At 49.4% G+C, this 15,441-nt stretch overlaps 1 protein-coding gene across 1 annotated transcript; it reads left to right on the forward strand.

Annotated features, from left to right (window-relative positions):
* Positions 1-1,169: 1,169 nt before the first annotated feature.
* Positions 1,170-15,237, forward strand: LOC135575482 (ral guanine nucleotide dissociation stimulator-like 1). Its single transcript, XM_065030638.1, has 17 exons — positions 1,170-1,447; positions 2,946-3,518; positions 4,147-4,257; positions 5,235-5,443; positions 6,286-6,363; positions 6,808-6,992; positions 8,142-8,266; positions 8,913-9,128; positions 9,552-9,655; positions 9,988-10,072; positions 10,463-10,549; positions 10,848-10,880; positions 11,610-11,731; positions 11,966-12,055; positions 12,475-12,613; positions 13,102-13,254; positions 13,927-15,237. The coding sequence occupies exons 1-17, from the start codon at positions 1,412-1,414 to the stop codon at positions 14,092-14,094; spliced, it is 2,514 nt and encodes an 837-aa protein (XP_064886710.1). The 5' UTR covers positions 1,170-1,411; the 3' UTR covers positions 14,095-15,237.
* The last annotated feature ends 204 nt before the right edge of the window (positions 15,238-15,441 follow it).

The following is a 15,441-nucleotide window of genomic DNA, read 5'->3' on the forward strand; positions in this document are numbered from 1 at the left end:
GATGAGCAATTTGGCTCTTGACTGTGTGAATGTGGTGATGGGGTTTTGTGTGTGATAGCTGTTGCTTTTCTTTCTGGCATGCTGGCTTTGTTCCGGCATCCGGACTTGCCCAGCTCTGTGATAGGCTGTGTGTCATCTCGGTGTGCTGGATTTGGCTCTTTTCTATGCGCAGCGGATGGGGGGTCCTGGCTTGGGGATGGCAGTTGTGGCGCCCCAGATGAGACACTGATCAAAGCCTTGCCCGGTCCAGCTCGCTGCGGCGGGGGGGGCAGGTGCCCATGGGGCTCCAGCCGCACTGACCTGTTTTGTCAGGAGCCCCAATCCCAAAAATATGCCCGAGCTAGAAATGGGTCAAATGGGGAAGGGGAATGGGCCTGGACCACACTGGCAAATTGAGTTTTCAGAACTCCCAGGAAAAAAAAAAATCACTGTAAATGACAAGAACTTCATTTTTCCTTTCCCAGTTATGCTTGGAATTTGTAGTTTTGTGTTATCTGTATTATCCTGTTGGGTGTTTCTTACTAATCAGAACAATACACAGCTTTGTGAGGTTTCTCCTCATGGAAGGCAGCAGCCCAAGAAAAAACTATAGATATACACGCACACATGTCTATGGGTGTCTAAACCCCTCTGTTGTTAAGGAAGCGGCTGGTGTGAAAACCTGATTCATGTCCCAGCGTTCCTGCAGAACCACGTTCTTGCTCGAGCAGGAGTGTGGGGTGCGTCCTGTGTTCCCCCAAAGCTGCTCAGCTGGGAGCCACAGCCCGGCTGCAGTTGTGCTTGTAGCCCGTGGACTGTTCACGTGTTTCTGGCGCAACCTGGTTCGAGGGCAACAAATGAATTAACTGCAGGGGGTGTTGGTCAGACAGTGCGGGTCTGGTTTGCGTTTACAAGGGCCAGGAGTAAAATCTAAGCGTGTGGTGCGTGTGCGTGAAGCAGCTCAAGGAGCGCTCGTCCCTCGCTCTGCCTCAGCACAAGTTGTGTTCCACGCACAGTTTGATCCCCACGCTCCCAGCTCGGTCCGTCTGTCCCGTTCCCGGCGCTCTGTCCGGCTGAGCAAGGGCTTGGACAGCAGGCGGGCTGAGGGCGGGGCAAGGGGCGGGAAACTGCTCCTGCCACACGGACAGCGGCACCGCGCTGCCGCCCCCGCTCCGCACACGTCCCGCTTCTGAAGGGCACGCCGGCGGGCTGAGGGCGGGGCAAGGGGGCGTGCCCGGAGCGGCGGCGAGCTGCGATTGGCCGGCTGCGGGCGGCACGTGCTGCCGCGAGGCCGCGTCCGGGCGCCGCGGTGCCGCCGGAGCCGTTGCCGCCGTTGCCGTCGGGGCGAGCGGTCGGTGCGAGAGAGAGAGAGCGGGAGTGCGGGGCTGGCGGAGCCGGCAGCAGCCCTGCCTGCGGACGCGGACACAGCGCCATGTGCGGGATCAGCTGCGGGCCCTGCTGCGGACGGGTAGGAGCGAGCCGGGCCCCGCCGCCCGCCCTCCCCCGGGGCTGCGGGGGACACGGGGCCGGGGTGGGGGGCAGCTCCGAGTGCCGAGAGAAGGGTGTTGGTGACTGCTGCCGAGTGACAAGTGACGGGACGGGAGGAAACGGCACCAGCTGTGCCGGGGGAGGCTCAGATTGGCTGTTGGGAACATTTCCTCCCAGAAATGGGAGGGAGTGCGGTCTGGATGATCTATTGCAGTGCCTCAGGGGGCAGCACTGGGGCCGGTATTATTCAATATATTCATCAATGATTTGGACGAGGGAATAGAGTGACTGTCAGCAAGTTTGCTGATGACACCAAGCTGGGAGGAGTGGTGACACTGGAAGCTGTGCTGCCATCAGAGACCTGGACAGGCTGGAGAGCTGGGCAGGGAAACATTGAATGAAATAGAACAAGGGCAAGTGTAGAGTCTTGAATCTGGGCAGGAACAACCCCAGGTTCCAGTGTAAGTTGGGGAATGACCTATTAGAGAGCAGCGTAGGGGAAAGGGACCTGGGGGTCCTGGGGACAGCAGGGTGACCATGAGCCAGCACTGGGCCCTTGTGGCCAGGAAGGCCAATGGTCCCTGGGGTGGGTTAGAAGGGGGTGGTCAGTAGGTCAGAGAGGTTCTCCTGCCCCTCTGCTCTGCCCTGGGGAGACCACACCTGGAATATTGTGTCCAGTTGTGGCCCCTCAGTTCCAGCAGGACAGGGAACTGCTGGAGAGAGTCCAGCGCAGCCACCAAGATGCTGGAGGGAGTGGAGCATCTCCTGTGTGAGGAAAGGCTGAGGGAGCTGGGGCTCTGGAGCTGGACAAGAGGAGACTGAGGGGGGACTCATTCCTGGGGATCAATATGGAAAGGGGGAGTGTCAGGAGGATGGAGCCAGGCTCTTCTCGGTGACAACCAGGGACAGGACAAGGGGTAATGGGTGCAAACTGGAACACAGGAGGTTCCACTAAAATATGAGAAGAAACTTGTTCCCAGTGAGGGTGTCAGAGCCTGGCCCAGGCTGCCCAGGGAGGTTGTGGAGTCTCCTTCTGTGCAGACATTCCAACCCGCCTGGACACCTTCCTGTGTAACCTCATCTGGGTGTTCCTGCTCCATGGGGGGATTGCACTGGATGAGCTTTCCAGGTCCCTTCCAACCCCTGACACTGTGTGATTCTGTGAAAGGGTTATTAAACATTGGAACAGGCTGCCCAGGGCAGTGGTGGAGTCACAATCCCTGGAGGGGTTTAAAAGGCACGTAGATGAGGTTCTGAGGGACACGGGGCAGTGCCAGGGGTGGGTTAACGGTTGCACTCGATGATCTCTTCCAACCAAAATGATTCTATTATTCTGTCATACGACCTATTTTTTGCATTGTATTAGTGCCTAAAGATCAGGGTTCATATGATCTTGTCCTGGTACTTTTGCAAGGACATTAAAAGTAAATGTGTTGCTCTCTGCAATTCAAAACTGCCTTTTCGTTGTTTTCTAACAGGCTCGGAACTTCTCCTTTCGGAATCTGTCTGTTTGGAGATGTTGGAGGAGACCAAGGAGGAGGACACCCAGGAGGAAGACACACGAGGAAGATGTGGAGTCTCTGCACAGCCTTGAGGAGACTCTGACCAAGCCAACCAAGGAAGATGTGGAGAGTCCAGAGCGCATTGAGGAGAGTCCAGAGCGCACTGAGCACACTCTAAGCAAGACAAGAGAGGAAGATGTGGAGAGTCCAGAGCACACTGAGGAGAGTCCAGAGAGCACTGAGCACACTCTAAGCAAGACAAGAGAGGAAGATGACGAGACTACAAGCAAGACAGCAGAGGAAGACGCAGAGACTCCAGAGCGCATTGAGAACAGTCTAAGCAAGATAACACAGGAAGACGCAGAGACTCCAGAGCACAACGAGGAGAGTCCAAGCAAGATAAGAGAGGAACACGTGGAGACTGCAGAGTGCACAGAGGAGGCTCCGAGCAAGCCAGCTGAAGAAGACATGGAGACTCCACAGAGCCTGGAAAAGAATGTGAGGAACCAACCTGGGGAAGATGTGGAGGTTCCACAGAGCGTTGAAGAGGCAAGTCACTGGTGTGCAGACAGTTCTATCTGACTAGGGGATATTTTAGACATAAAGGAGGTAAAAACAAACAGAAAAGCAGCCCTCAAAAACCCCAAGCCCCAGGTTCCCCAAATGAGGATTTGGTTGCACTGCACTCAAATCCTTTCTAATTGAGTTGTTGCTGTGCTTAAGGCTGTGGTAGTTAGTAAAGCCCTGAAATTTAATTATTCAAGTGGTATGTATGAAGAAGAAACATTATGTGGTTGCAGGGGACCAGTATATGTATTTCTGAAGTTAATTGTTACGTCTGTTTTCAATTCTCTAGTGCTTTGCTCCTCAACATGTGTCAGCATGTTAATGCAGCGGCTGTTAGTGCTGGGGTTCAGGAGATCTGGACTCTCTGGTTTAGTTCTTACCTCTTTCCTGGGCTTGTGCAGTAATTTGTGCTCTCAGCTCCTCTGTGCTTTCAGTTAAAAGTCCAAAAACCCCAGGTAACTAAAGGCAGCTAAAAAGTGGTGACTTAAGTGGGTGTTGTTGAGGTGTTTTGAGATCCCGGTGTTGGCATGCTGGTGTCTGCAGCCTGTGCTTGTGCAGGGACCATGTGCCTTTCTCTCTGACTTGTTTCTCTTTGCCCTTTTCCTGGCAGAGCACAACTGAGGATGGAGCTGAGGAAGCACAAGAAGGCGCTGTTGACTGTGACACCCTGAGAAGAGCGCAGATCCAGCAGCCTGCCAGTGAAGGAGCAAGATGGCTCGGGGTAAGTAAAGCTGGCGTGGTGGCCAGGTCCCCAGCTGATTCAAGTGTCCTCACTTCATTGCAATCAGTGCAGCTGTGGCAGTTTGAGCCAGAGGGTCAGGAGGTGGGGAGAACTTTCATGTTATGTTGCCATGTTTCTACATTTTCTTCAGGATCAAAGGCAATAAAGTAAGAACTTGCTTTGGTGTAGTGTCCAGGTTGGTAGTATAGAGACTTTGAGTAGCAGATTTCCCATCTCTGCCTCCTGTTTCTCCTAGGAGAAATATTAGAAATATTAGAATTTTCTCCCATTCCAGGGGTGTTGTTCCTCGTACGTAGAAGGAGTTTGCCAGGTCTTGGTCATATTCTCAAGGGAAGAGTTCTTAGTGATGCTGCATTTGTAGAGTGACTTGGAGGCTGTTCAGCTGAAAAGCCTTGGCTGGTAAATCATTGGATGTGTCTGAGAGAAATGCAGCTCTAACTGAAAATATCATAGAACCCGTGTTGAAAGGAATACAAAAGTTTTTGTTCATTTTGAGTGACTTGGGCTTTATTACCAATTCGTTTAAGCACTGAGAAGCTTGAAATCTTGCCTTGTAACTTCTTGTAGAGGTACCAGTAAGTGAAGGAACTTAGATCTTTCATGCTGCAGGAAGTCTAATAAAGCTTTCTTAAACTTCTTGATGCTAAGAAAGCATCCGGGGTTTTTGAATGGTTGGCCCTGTTAGGAGAGAATGGTCAGTTTAAAAGCCAATCATGAGATTACAGCTTAAGCACTGGAAACACTTGCCTGTTTAAATAAGAAATGTCTTCATTGTCCTCCAGTATTTGATACAGCATTTGGTATTTGGAGAGCCAAAACTGACAAAATTGTGTGGTAACTGGAGATGGACTATTCCTGTGAAAAGGTGGAATGGAATCTGTGTTTCATTGTGCAAGCTGTGTCGGGGCTCTGGCTCCTGTCTGAGTTTTGTGCTTTGTCTTTGTTTCCACTTGTAGGCTGAAGGGGACCAGTTACCCACAGAACACACTGTCAGCCCGCACGAGACGTGCAAAAGCAGGGCCCTGAAAGCTGGAACTTTGGAAAAGCTGGTGGAGACGCTTCCGACGGCATTTGCAGATAATGATTTTACATACATCAACATCTTCCTCTCAACGTACAGGGCCTTTGCTTCCACCAGCACAGTCCTGGAGCTGCTCCTGGACAGGTAAGAGCCGGGACAGAATGGAAACTGAGCCGTCATTTATTATACACGACAGGGGGATGTTGACAGGCATTTCTTCCCCTACTTTTAGTGGATGTGGAGTTAATAACCTGATGGACAGAGGTCAAGAATCCTGCAAACTTCAGGATTTCAGCATAAACACAGCTTGTGTAAATGCACGCTGCCCACATCCCAGCTCTCATTAAAGCTTAAGCGCCGAGTGGGGAAAGTGTGCGTGGTCTGACCGCTAAGGAACCAAACTGGGACCGACACCAGAAAATCAATACAGCTTTTCCCTTAAAAAAAGACCAGAATACGTGTGGGCCGGAAAGTCACACCTGGAACAGATTCCTACTTCTTCCGTCTTGCAGTCAGTTCTCGGTTTGATGGGTTTGTGGTGTTTTCTGAGCAGCCATTAAAATGTTCACACTCAGATGCACCATGAACTCCTCGTCACCCCTGCGTAAGGAGGTGCACGGTGTGGTTGGAAAGGAGCTGTTCCAGCTGCCGCCAGGGCTCTCCCCGCAGGTCTCTGGGGGCTCAGTGTCCCCAGCTGAGCTCCCTGTGGCTGTGGCTGCGCCGCTCCTGTCAGAGGCACCACGGGTTTGCCTGGTTTAGGCTGGGTTTGCTTTGCAGTGCACGGGGACATGTGCAAAGCCTTCATCTCTGCCTCAGCGTCCCCAGCCACCGTGGAATTGTCCAGCATGAAGCCCTTGTCTTCATGCCAATTGTATATGAATATGCCAATATGTATATGTTCATGCCAATTGTATATGGCTTACGCTATTTGGGATTTTGCTTTTGCTCAGTAGCGGTTCCTCTAGACAGCCATCTCATTTTTTCAGATACGGAAACCTGGAGACCTCGGGCTCTGAAGAATGTGGAAACCAGAGGTCGCCCGAATCCAGCACAGTGCTCAGGACGTAAGTTTGGTTTTGCAGCGCCCAGCGAGCCCCAGTCAGGGTTCGGTGCTGGAGCGGGACGTGGGCAGCAGAGCTGTTGTTTCCTTTGACAATTCACAGCCCTGTGTGCTTCAAGGAGCTTGTGTAAAGGCCGAGTATCAGCTGTCTCATAACGCATCCAATAATACAACGCAGAGAAAATCTTTAATGTATTTGAATGACTGCGCTGGTTTCTCAAGGTGTAATTGAAGAAGCAGCCTTTAGTTTCCTCTGAAGTATTATCTTAATAATATTTCTTGCATAAAAAGAACAAATTAAATTCTGTGCTCACAGAAGTGTCCATACTGCCTTCACGTGGGGCATGAATGGCTCAGTGTTCCTGTTGTTATATTAGGTACAGATGCACAGGATTGCATCAATACCTGCTGCATCCAACCCATGTGTTCTCTCTGAATTTGCTCACAGTGCGATCGCATCGATTTTACAAGCCTGGCTCGACCAATGTGCCGAGGATTTCCAAGAGCCGCCCGACTACGTGTGTCTGCTGAAGGTGCTGAGTTACCTGAAGAAGAACATGCCCGGCTCTGACCCGGAGAAGAGGGCGCAGAGCCTCCTGGAGCAGTTCCAGAAGGAAGAACTGGAGAATGATGGTAAAGTACCTTTCTCTGCTGTCTGGGTGTTCTCCCAGCGACAAGCCTGACGCGTCCCCTTATCCAGGGCACAAAGCTTCCGGTGCCGTGAGCCGAAAAGGCGTAAGAGCTCACGTAGTATGTGAGTGAGAACTGGAATCAACTTCCAGCTTTAGTGGCGGGACTGAGTTCTTGTATGTGCATGATTCTCACGTTGGCTGCGTGTTTTTCAGACCCCGTTGGCTCTGGAGCGCATAACGGTAGGACTGGTGTGCAGAAAAGGCCCAGGTTTAGACTTAGTGCTGCGGCAGCCAAGGCCGCTGATCAATTGTGTACATCCCGTGAGAGGGGCGGACTTGCCGGGAGGGGCGGCCAGAACTGGTGACCCAAAGTGACCAGCTCGGTAGGTTTTCCGCGCCACCCACGTTGTGCAGCATCTAGAACTGGGAGATCAGCAGGGTCTCGCTCTCCTCGTCCATGGCCGGCATCTGAAGAGGAGCCTGCCTGCGATCCTAGGCCTGGTTCCAGGCCCTGCAGCCCTGAATCCAGCTCTGGTTTACTGCCGAGTCCAGCCCAGGGCGTCCGGGTGCTTGTCCTGCAGCTGCTGGAGCCACGATTGGTTTCGTATATTTTGCATTACTTTCTCTCCTCATCAGTACTACTAGCAAAGCATGTTTTAACTTTCCAGCTGGTCTCTCTCCCTTCTCCTCCTCTTCCCTTGAAATCTGGACAGAAGGGCATTCTCAGCGTAATATTTTGGGGTATAATTGCAGTCTTGTCTCTTTGCAGTTCAGCTGTTTTTCAGGCTATAGAATGCGTAAATGCTGACAAGTAGATTATCAAAATTCTGCAGTGTTAATAAGGAATTGTTGGGGGGGTTGGTGGGTTTTTTCTTCCCAAAGAATGGCTAGTGAAGGGGTTAAGGCACTTCTCAGCTAAGAGACCCTGAACAGCTCAGTTCTCCCTGTTTCTTTTTCTTCTGCCTTCTCTTTGCCAATTTAATCTTCCGGTCCTTATCTTTCTCACTAAAATGTGCAGCACAGTGAGGCCGTTACAGCGGGCAGGTCCCTTTGCATGTTCTGCTGTTAGATGTAGTGATTTTTCAAATATCTGCTTTGATTAATTGTGTTCTGTATAAATTCACTGACTCGTGTTTTCCACGCTGGCCAGACGCGTTCCACAGCCTTTCTCCCTGCAACCTGGATGACGACGAGGAACGGGACATCAGCGGTGCAGGAGAATTCTCATTGTTCCAGGAAGACCTGGTGGCAGAACAGCTGACATACATGGACGCGGTATGTAGGTCGTACGTATTACTTGAAATGCTCGGGAAAATAGTTCTGGGCTTCTAATTGTTTGTTTGTCTGTTTGTTTTTTAACTTGGATCAATGTAAGTCTAGCGTTCCAGAACCGCTCTGTTGCTGGGACACAGAGCACAGCTCTGCTTGGTTGTCCAAACTTGCTTCATTGATTGGGCTTTTCCTTCCGTTCTTCTGAAGGTGTTTGTCTTTTTCTTACAGTGTGAATGTAGACTGTGTGGCCTCTTTTGCAAAGTTTCATATTTGACCCCTCAGAAATAGTGTATTTGGACTCTAGTTTAGGCTACCTCACCTGAAGCTGTATAAGTACTTTTAACTGTAGTGCTCCCATTTGGTTTCTTTGTATCAAGTTCTTTCAAAAATATCATTATATAGAAATCTTTCCCCCTGGTAATGTGATAGAAAGGTGTCTCTTGTTTTGCCAGGACTGTTTAGCTGACAGTTCTTTTAGGGCATCAGGCCTAAAGAGTTATACCAAAGTGTATATGTTAAACTAAGAGGAAACCAATATTTCCCCTTTAATACCCTATTAGATTCAGATCCAGTTTGTACCGTGAACATGCATTTCTTGCTGTGGGCAATAGCGATCCAGGCTGACTTGGACACCTCTGTTTCCCTCTAGACACTCTTCAAGAACGTTGTGCCCCACCACTGCCTGGGCTGCATCTGGTCCCGCAGGGACAAGCAAGAGAACAAACAGCTGGCACAGAGCATCAGAGCCACCATCTCGCAGTTCAACGCCGTCACCAACTGCGTGGTCAGCACCGTCCTACAGACCAGAGAACTAAAGCCACGGCAACGAGCGAAGATCTTGGAGAAGTGGATCCGTATCGCACGTGTAAAGCGTTTGTTCACGACTGTTTGACGTTCCCTGTGCGGGTGCCGTGGAGCTGGGAGGGGAGAGGGGGGTTGTTGGCGTTGGGCCCAGGCCAGGGAGCAGCTGAGCTCTCGTTCCCTCTGGGTTTGGCTGACTGTCCCTGTCACAGCACATGCAGCGTTGCTCTTCCTCTCCTCGCTGTTGTAGTTTGGGCAGCATCACCACAAATAGACGAAAGTGAGGAAAACAAGATGGAAATGCCAAAGTCATCAGGTGTTTGGTGGCTGGAGGGGGGAGTGATATTTTTGAGGCTCAGTCTTTGTGGAGCTGCCCGCTTAGCAGGGAGAATGTGCAGCGAGCAGGACACGGGGCAGACAGAAGAGCACTGACTATTGGTGATGCTGACGATTAATGCTCCCGTGTTTCTAACCGCTCCTTTCACAGCAATGTAGGATCCTGAACAGCTTTTCGTCTTTGAAGGCCATTGTTTCCGCCTTGCAGTCCACCTCTGTTTATCGCCTGAAGAAGACCTGGGCCTGCGTTCCAAAGTAAGGCTGCCCCAGACAAAGGCAAAAAGCTCCGTGCTCTTTCTTTGTACCCATTGATCCACCTGCTTCCAAGAATCTCATACCTGCAGCGCGATTGAGAGCCCTCAGCAGGGTCAGCGTCCCTGCGGCATTTCTTTGTGTCAAATAGGGCCTGGGAGCACCAGAAGATCCCAGGAAGGTTCCTGGTACATGTGCAGCATGTCACGGGATGTGTTTTGGTGCTTTTATCTTTTATGTGCCCAACTGCTAACGATTCATGAGAAAAAAATAGGACCCCATCTGATTCGGAGTGCTTACAAACATCTTAAATGATTTAATCTTTTCCTGTACAGGGACATAATGCTGATGTTCGAAGATCTTTCAGAAATATTCTCCGACTGCGACAACTTTGCGACGAGCAGGGAGCTGCTGATGAAGGTGGGAATGAGCTTGAGTCGCCAGGCTTGTGATCTCACCCAAAGCCGAGCTCAGCCCTGTTCCTAACCAATGAACTCCCGTATGCGGTGCTTTGGGGAAGACGGGTCTGTAAATCCCGGGCTTTCCTGCTGGGGCGAGAGGTGCCACACAGCGAGATTTGACGCAGATGAGTTAGGAATGAGCACTTTGCCTTTATACCGCTCTGTACAGAGACGAACCGCTGGCCAAGATACTGAGGATGATGTCATGAAAGCATCATTTACAAGAGCACTGTTTGGTGAAGCAGACTAGTTGTATTTTGTTTGCTAGCACAGGAGTATTCCAGCATTCTAATTAGTATTATTATTATTTCTCAGTCAATTAATCCACCATTGCTCTGCCCGTTTGCAGGGAGTCACACAGGGCACGGTACCTTACCTGGGTACCTTCCTCACAGACCTCGTCATGCTGGACACAGCCCTTCAGGACTATCTCGAGGTAATTTGGGGCAATTTTTGGAATCCTAAATATCCTCCCTCCCTTCCAGACACTGTGTCTGGTCCTGTATCTTCCACTGGGTTCTAGTGCAGTTCTTAAAAATGGAGGAATCTACCTGAAAAATAGACTCGGGGACACGAGTGCTGTGGTTTATCCTAGAGCTGGAAACAGGTCTTTGTAAAGTCTTTGGTCAGGGCAGCTCTGGCCTTTCCCTTGGTGTCGCTGCTTCATCCTGTTTGTGATCAACTCCAACCGAGCCTGTGCTCTTCTCTCTGATCCCTTCTCTGTCCTTCAACAGGGCGGCCTGATCAACTTTGAGAAGCGGCGAAGGGTGAGTGGAAGGTTGACTGTTCTGTGATCGTTAGCTCCTGACGCTCTCTGCTGGAGCGTTCTCTTGGCGAGGCCTGTTGTCTTTGCTCGGGCGTATCCAGCAGCCGCTAAGGTTACTGAGGACTGCGAGGAAGGAACAATCCCCGGCACGCTGTGAACCTCTGCCGGGCTGTGAGGGGCAGCGCGCGAAGAGAAATTCCTTTTAGACGCGGGCAGCAGGGGAAGAGGAGCTGCAGGGCACTCGCTGCCACGGGATTTACGTCTGGGGCACACTCCCCCCGTTTGGTGTTCACGGGAACACGTTACACGTGTGTTCTGTGTGCTGGCCACAAGATACAGTTTGTGACCCTGTTCCTTGTGCTGCAGTAAATGGTTGTGGGTAAAAGGTGCAGAGAGCGAAGCAGGTACCTGGGACTGAGAAATCAAGGCTCAGCGTTTCCTTGCGGCCTGAGCCTTGTTGGTCAGAGCTCAGTAGGAGCGAAGGTGCCGGGGTTTCCTCTGTCCACGGCAGTCGCGCCGGATCTCGGACAGAATTATTTTGGGCAAGTGTGTGTGCAAGTGGAGTGAGGGAAGAGCAGCACGTTCTTGAAATAGTCACTTCTTCAACGGAAACCGACCTGTGGGTCAAACTCAGTTTGTCCCGGATCTGTTGCTGCGTGCGTTTAGTGTATTAACGAGACTGGCTTTATTTTTCTACTTAGAATTCCTATTTTATTATTTGTTTTCTTAGGAATTTGACGTAATCGCCCAAATTAAGCTCTTGCAGTCCTCATGTAACAGCTATTGCATGACACGAGATGAGAAATTCCTGCAGTGGTTTAGGAGGCAGCGGCATTTAAGTGATGAGGAGAGGTAGGGTCTCAGCCCGGCTGGCGAAGCAGCTTTTCTTCCCCCGCAGGCAGGTTCAGGTTCTCTCAGCCTTGAGCTCTGCGCTGCCAGGAGCTGCTCCCGGAGAGTGGAAATACACCCGCACAGAGCTGCGCTCCTCCTTGTGGGGATGCAGCCCTCTGGGACGTGGGAATGACCCAGGGCTTCTCAAATACGGCCACTCTGAGATATTTAACAATGGTATTGCCTGTTCTGCAGTTTCCATCTTTCACGGGAAATTGAAGCAGCTGCTGACAAGAGCATCGCATCGGGCAGAGCTCAGAAGAGTGCGCTGAAGAGATTCAGCCTGTGAGTGCAACGGGGAGGGGGGTTTGGTGCGTGAATATGAACTGGAATAAATCAAACACCAGCTGACAAACCTGGCTGGGGATCCAGAGCACTGCAGTGCTGTAAGGAGGCACCACCAGCTAGAAATACGTATTTCTGTTGTCCCTTTCTATCGGCGTAAGTAGTCATGAGGATTATTGAGTAAAGACATTAGAAATAACCCTAAGGTGTCAGACAAAGGAACAATTTCAGTGCTGGCTTAGAAATTCAATTCAAATCTGCTGTAGCAAAACAGAGTAAATAAGGATAGAGTCTAATCTGATCTACACACACAAACAATAGGCCACTCGAGCTAGGAGAACACACCACCAGGTCAGATTGTTGAAGCAAGTGCCAGCTTTGCTCAGCCCAGCTCTGCTGTGCTTTCTTTTCTCCCCTAGGCCGTTCCTGGGCTTGGGGGTGAGCGCCCACAGCGCACCCGTCAACGCGCAGCCCAAACCTGCTCCAGGTGGGAGCTCTGGGGACAGCACCGTCACCATCGTCCCTCCCACCGACACTGCTGAGGAGCCTCAGCACAAGGTAGGGCCTGGGCCCTGTGTTCAGCACAAACAGCCCGTGCGAGGCTGCTGACGCTGCCGGCGGCCCCAGGCGCTTGCCCAAGCCTGCGGGTCTTGACTAGAGCGTTGCGTGCAGTGGAATGGAGGGCCCTGAGCTCTGGGAAAGGCAGTTTTGGGGGGAAAGCTCATCTGCATCAGCCCAGCCTAATCCTGGGGCAGGCGGAGCAGCTGAGCAAGGGAGAAGCAGGTGGGGTCAGAGCTCGCCAGCCCTGTGGTTTGACCTGCCAGGAACTGCCCAGACCAAGCCTTGTCTGGGCTGGCTTCCGTTCCCAGGGAGCTTTGTCCTACAGACTCTGCTCTGTTGACCTAAGCTGCCTTAACTGGGTTGCTGAAGCCCTCGTTAAGGCTGTTGCGCTGAAGAGTGTCATCTTTAGCTTTTGGATCTTTTCAATTAAATGGTAATAAATGTGTTTGATCTCGTCTCCCCCCTTGCTGCCGTCTGATGACAAGTGCTCCAAGAAGTGCCCCGACTCTGTGACTCCCATTACCGCTAAGGAAGCGCCTCCAGTGCTGCCACTTTACAACCACCAGAACGGAGAGAGCTGCGTCATCCGGACCAGCGTAGAAGAGGACAGCAGTGGCAACATCTACAAGAGCATCCTGGTGAGTGGAGGGAACAGCAAAAGGCTGTTACTGTGGGTGATGTCTTCACCCCAGGTGACTTATAGGGTGCTTTTAGTTTTGGAAACGCCTATTCACTAATGAAACCTCCTTGACAGGGAAAATGAGAAATGTTAGAAATCAAAACATGTGGAGCAGGGGATGAAAGAGAGGTTTGCAAAGAGCATCTCTCAAGGTTTCTGGTCTTGAAACTGAAGCTTGTATTTGATCAGCAATGCCAAGTGAAGCACTCTGAGCAGGTGCCGGCTTTGCTGCCCCTGCTCTTCTGCCAGCGCCGGCTGTTGTGTGTCCAGCTCAGCACTGGGGTGTGTGACTGTGACACAAGGTGCCCCTTCCCCAGCAAACCCAGCTACAAGGCCCCGAATCTTTGCAGGACATCAAAGAAAGTGTTTAGCACAGGAGACTGTGGATCAATGGATGTCTGCAAACAGCAGCTGGGGCAGCTCTTGCTGTGGATTCGACGGCTGCTGAGAACAAGGTCTCACCTCTCCAAGTGGGTGCTCTGGAGAGCAGAGGCTGTGATTTGCTGCTGCGTTTCTAGAACAGTGTCTGTTGTCTTGAACTAAATCAACCACCAGGTGTCACAAAGAGCATGTTTTAGTATCTGGCAGAATGTACGACTTAGTCACCGACTCCTTGCAACTCTGTTTGCAGCTGACTAACCAAGAGAAGGCTCCTGCTGTCATCCAGAGAGCCCTGGAGAAGCACAACCTGCAGTGTGGCTCGGCTGAGGATTACGAGCTGGTACAGATCATCTCCGAGGACAAAGGTGGGGAAGCAGAACTCTGCTGCTGCTGCTCGAACAGTTCTGCTGCATTTTGACGGCAAGAGTGACACGCGAAGCGACGTCAGAAGCGCCACGGACACGTTGTCACAGCTGCCGGTGAGAATAAACCCCTGAGGCTGAGTGGTGCGCCAACTAACGCTGGCTCTGCTCCCTCTCTTGCAGAGCTGGCGATCCCACCCAAGGCGAACGTGTTCTACGCCATGAACACCCAGGCCAACTTCCATTTCATCCTGAGGAGAAAAGCTGCAGCACAGGAGGAGCCTGCGCCTCATAGACGTTAATGGTTGAGCTTTGTATCGTCTTTGAGCTTTGTAGATTTACTGTTTATAGTGTAAGTGTGTAAACTTCTTTTCCCCCAGTTTTAGTCTGGAGTTAATGTATTTTAATATGTGACCTGTATATAATGTTTGAGCTTTGTATATTATTTAATATTTATGTTACAGGTATATTAACTTGTTTCCAGTTTTGTCTGCAGTTAATGTATTTTAACACTTGATGTTTTTATCCTATTTAATCTTTACATACTGCTGTAGAAACATTCAATACTATATAACCTTTTTTCCACTAATTTCTGCTTGCAGTGACTATATTTAAATAGCTTAGCTTTATAGAATATTTGAGCTTTGTACAATAGTTAATATTTATAGAATAAGTACATAAACTCTTTTCTACCAGATTTAGTCTGGAGTTAATGTATTCAAAGGTTTTATCTTTATATAATACCTGAGCTTTATATAATAATTAATATTTAACATTCTTATTTATTTTAATGCACTAATATTTAATCTTTATTGAATATGTACATAGACCTTCCCCAATAGTTTTTTCTGAAGTTAATATATTTTAATACTTGATCTGTATAGAATATTTGAGCTTTGTTTAGTATTTAATATTTATATAATAAGAACATAAACATTTTTTCCACGAGTTTTACTCTGGAGTTCATATATTTAAAGGTTTTATCTTTAGATCGTATTTGAGCTTTATATAATATTTAATATTTATTTAATATTTTTATTTAATATACTAACATTTAATCTTTATTTAATATGTACATAGACCTTCCCCAATAATTTTTGTCTGGAGTTGATACATTATTTCATCTTTATATAATATTTGATCTTTGTATAATAGTTAAGATTTATATGATAAATATATCAACTTTTTTCAACCAATTTTTGTCTGGAGTTAATATATTTTAATGTTTGATCTGTATATAGTGTTTGAGCTTCATATTATTTATAGATATATATATATATATGTATGTATATATATAAAATAAATATATAAACTTTTTTCCACCATTTTTTTCTGGAGTTAATATATATTAATAATTGAGCTTTATATAATACATCATCTTTATTTAATATTTATATAATAAA

This window comes from Columba livia, chromosome 15 (assembly GCF_036013475.1).
Source record: "Columba livia isolate bColLiv1 breed racing homer chromosome 15, bColLiv1.pat.W.v2, whole genome shotgun sequence".
NCBI classification, from domain to species: Eukaryota; Metazoa; Chordata; class Aves; order Columbiformes; family Columbidae; genus Columba; species Columba livia.

Coding starts and splice junctions, on each gene's coding strand:
- LOC135575482 (XM_065030638.1), top strand. CDS start 1,412: ATGTGCGGGATCAGCTGCGGGCCCTGCTGCGGACGG. Junction 10,073..10,462: donor GCAGGGAGCTGCTGATGAAG/GTGGGAATGAGC, acceptor GCCCGTTTGCAG/GGAGTCACACAGGGCACGGT. Junction 11,732..11,965: donor CATTTAAGTGATGAGGAGAG/GTAGGGTCTCAG, acceptor CCTGTTCTGCAG/TTTCCATCTTTCACGGGAAA.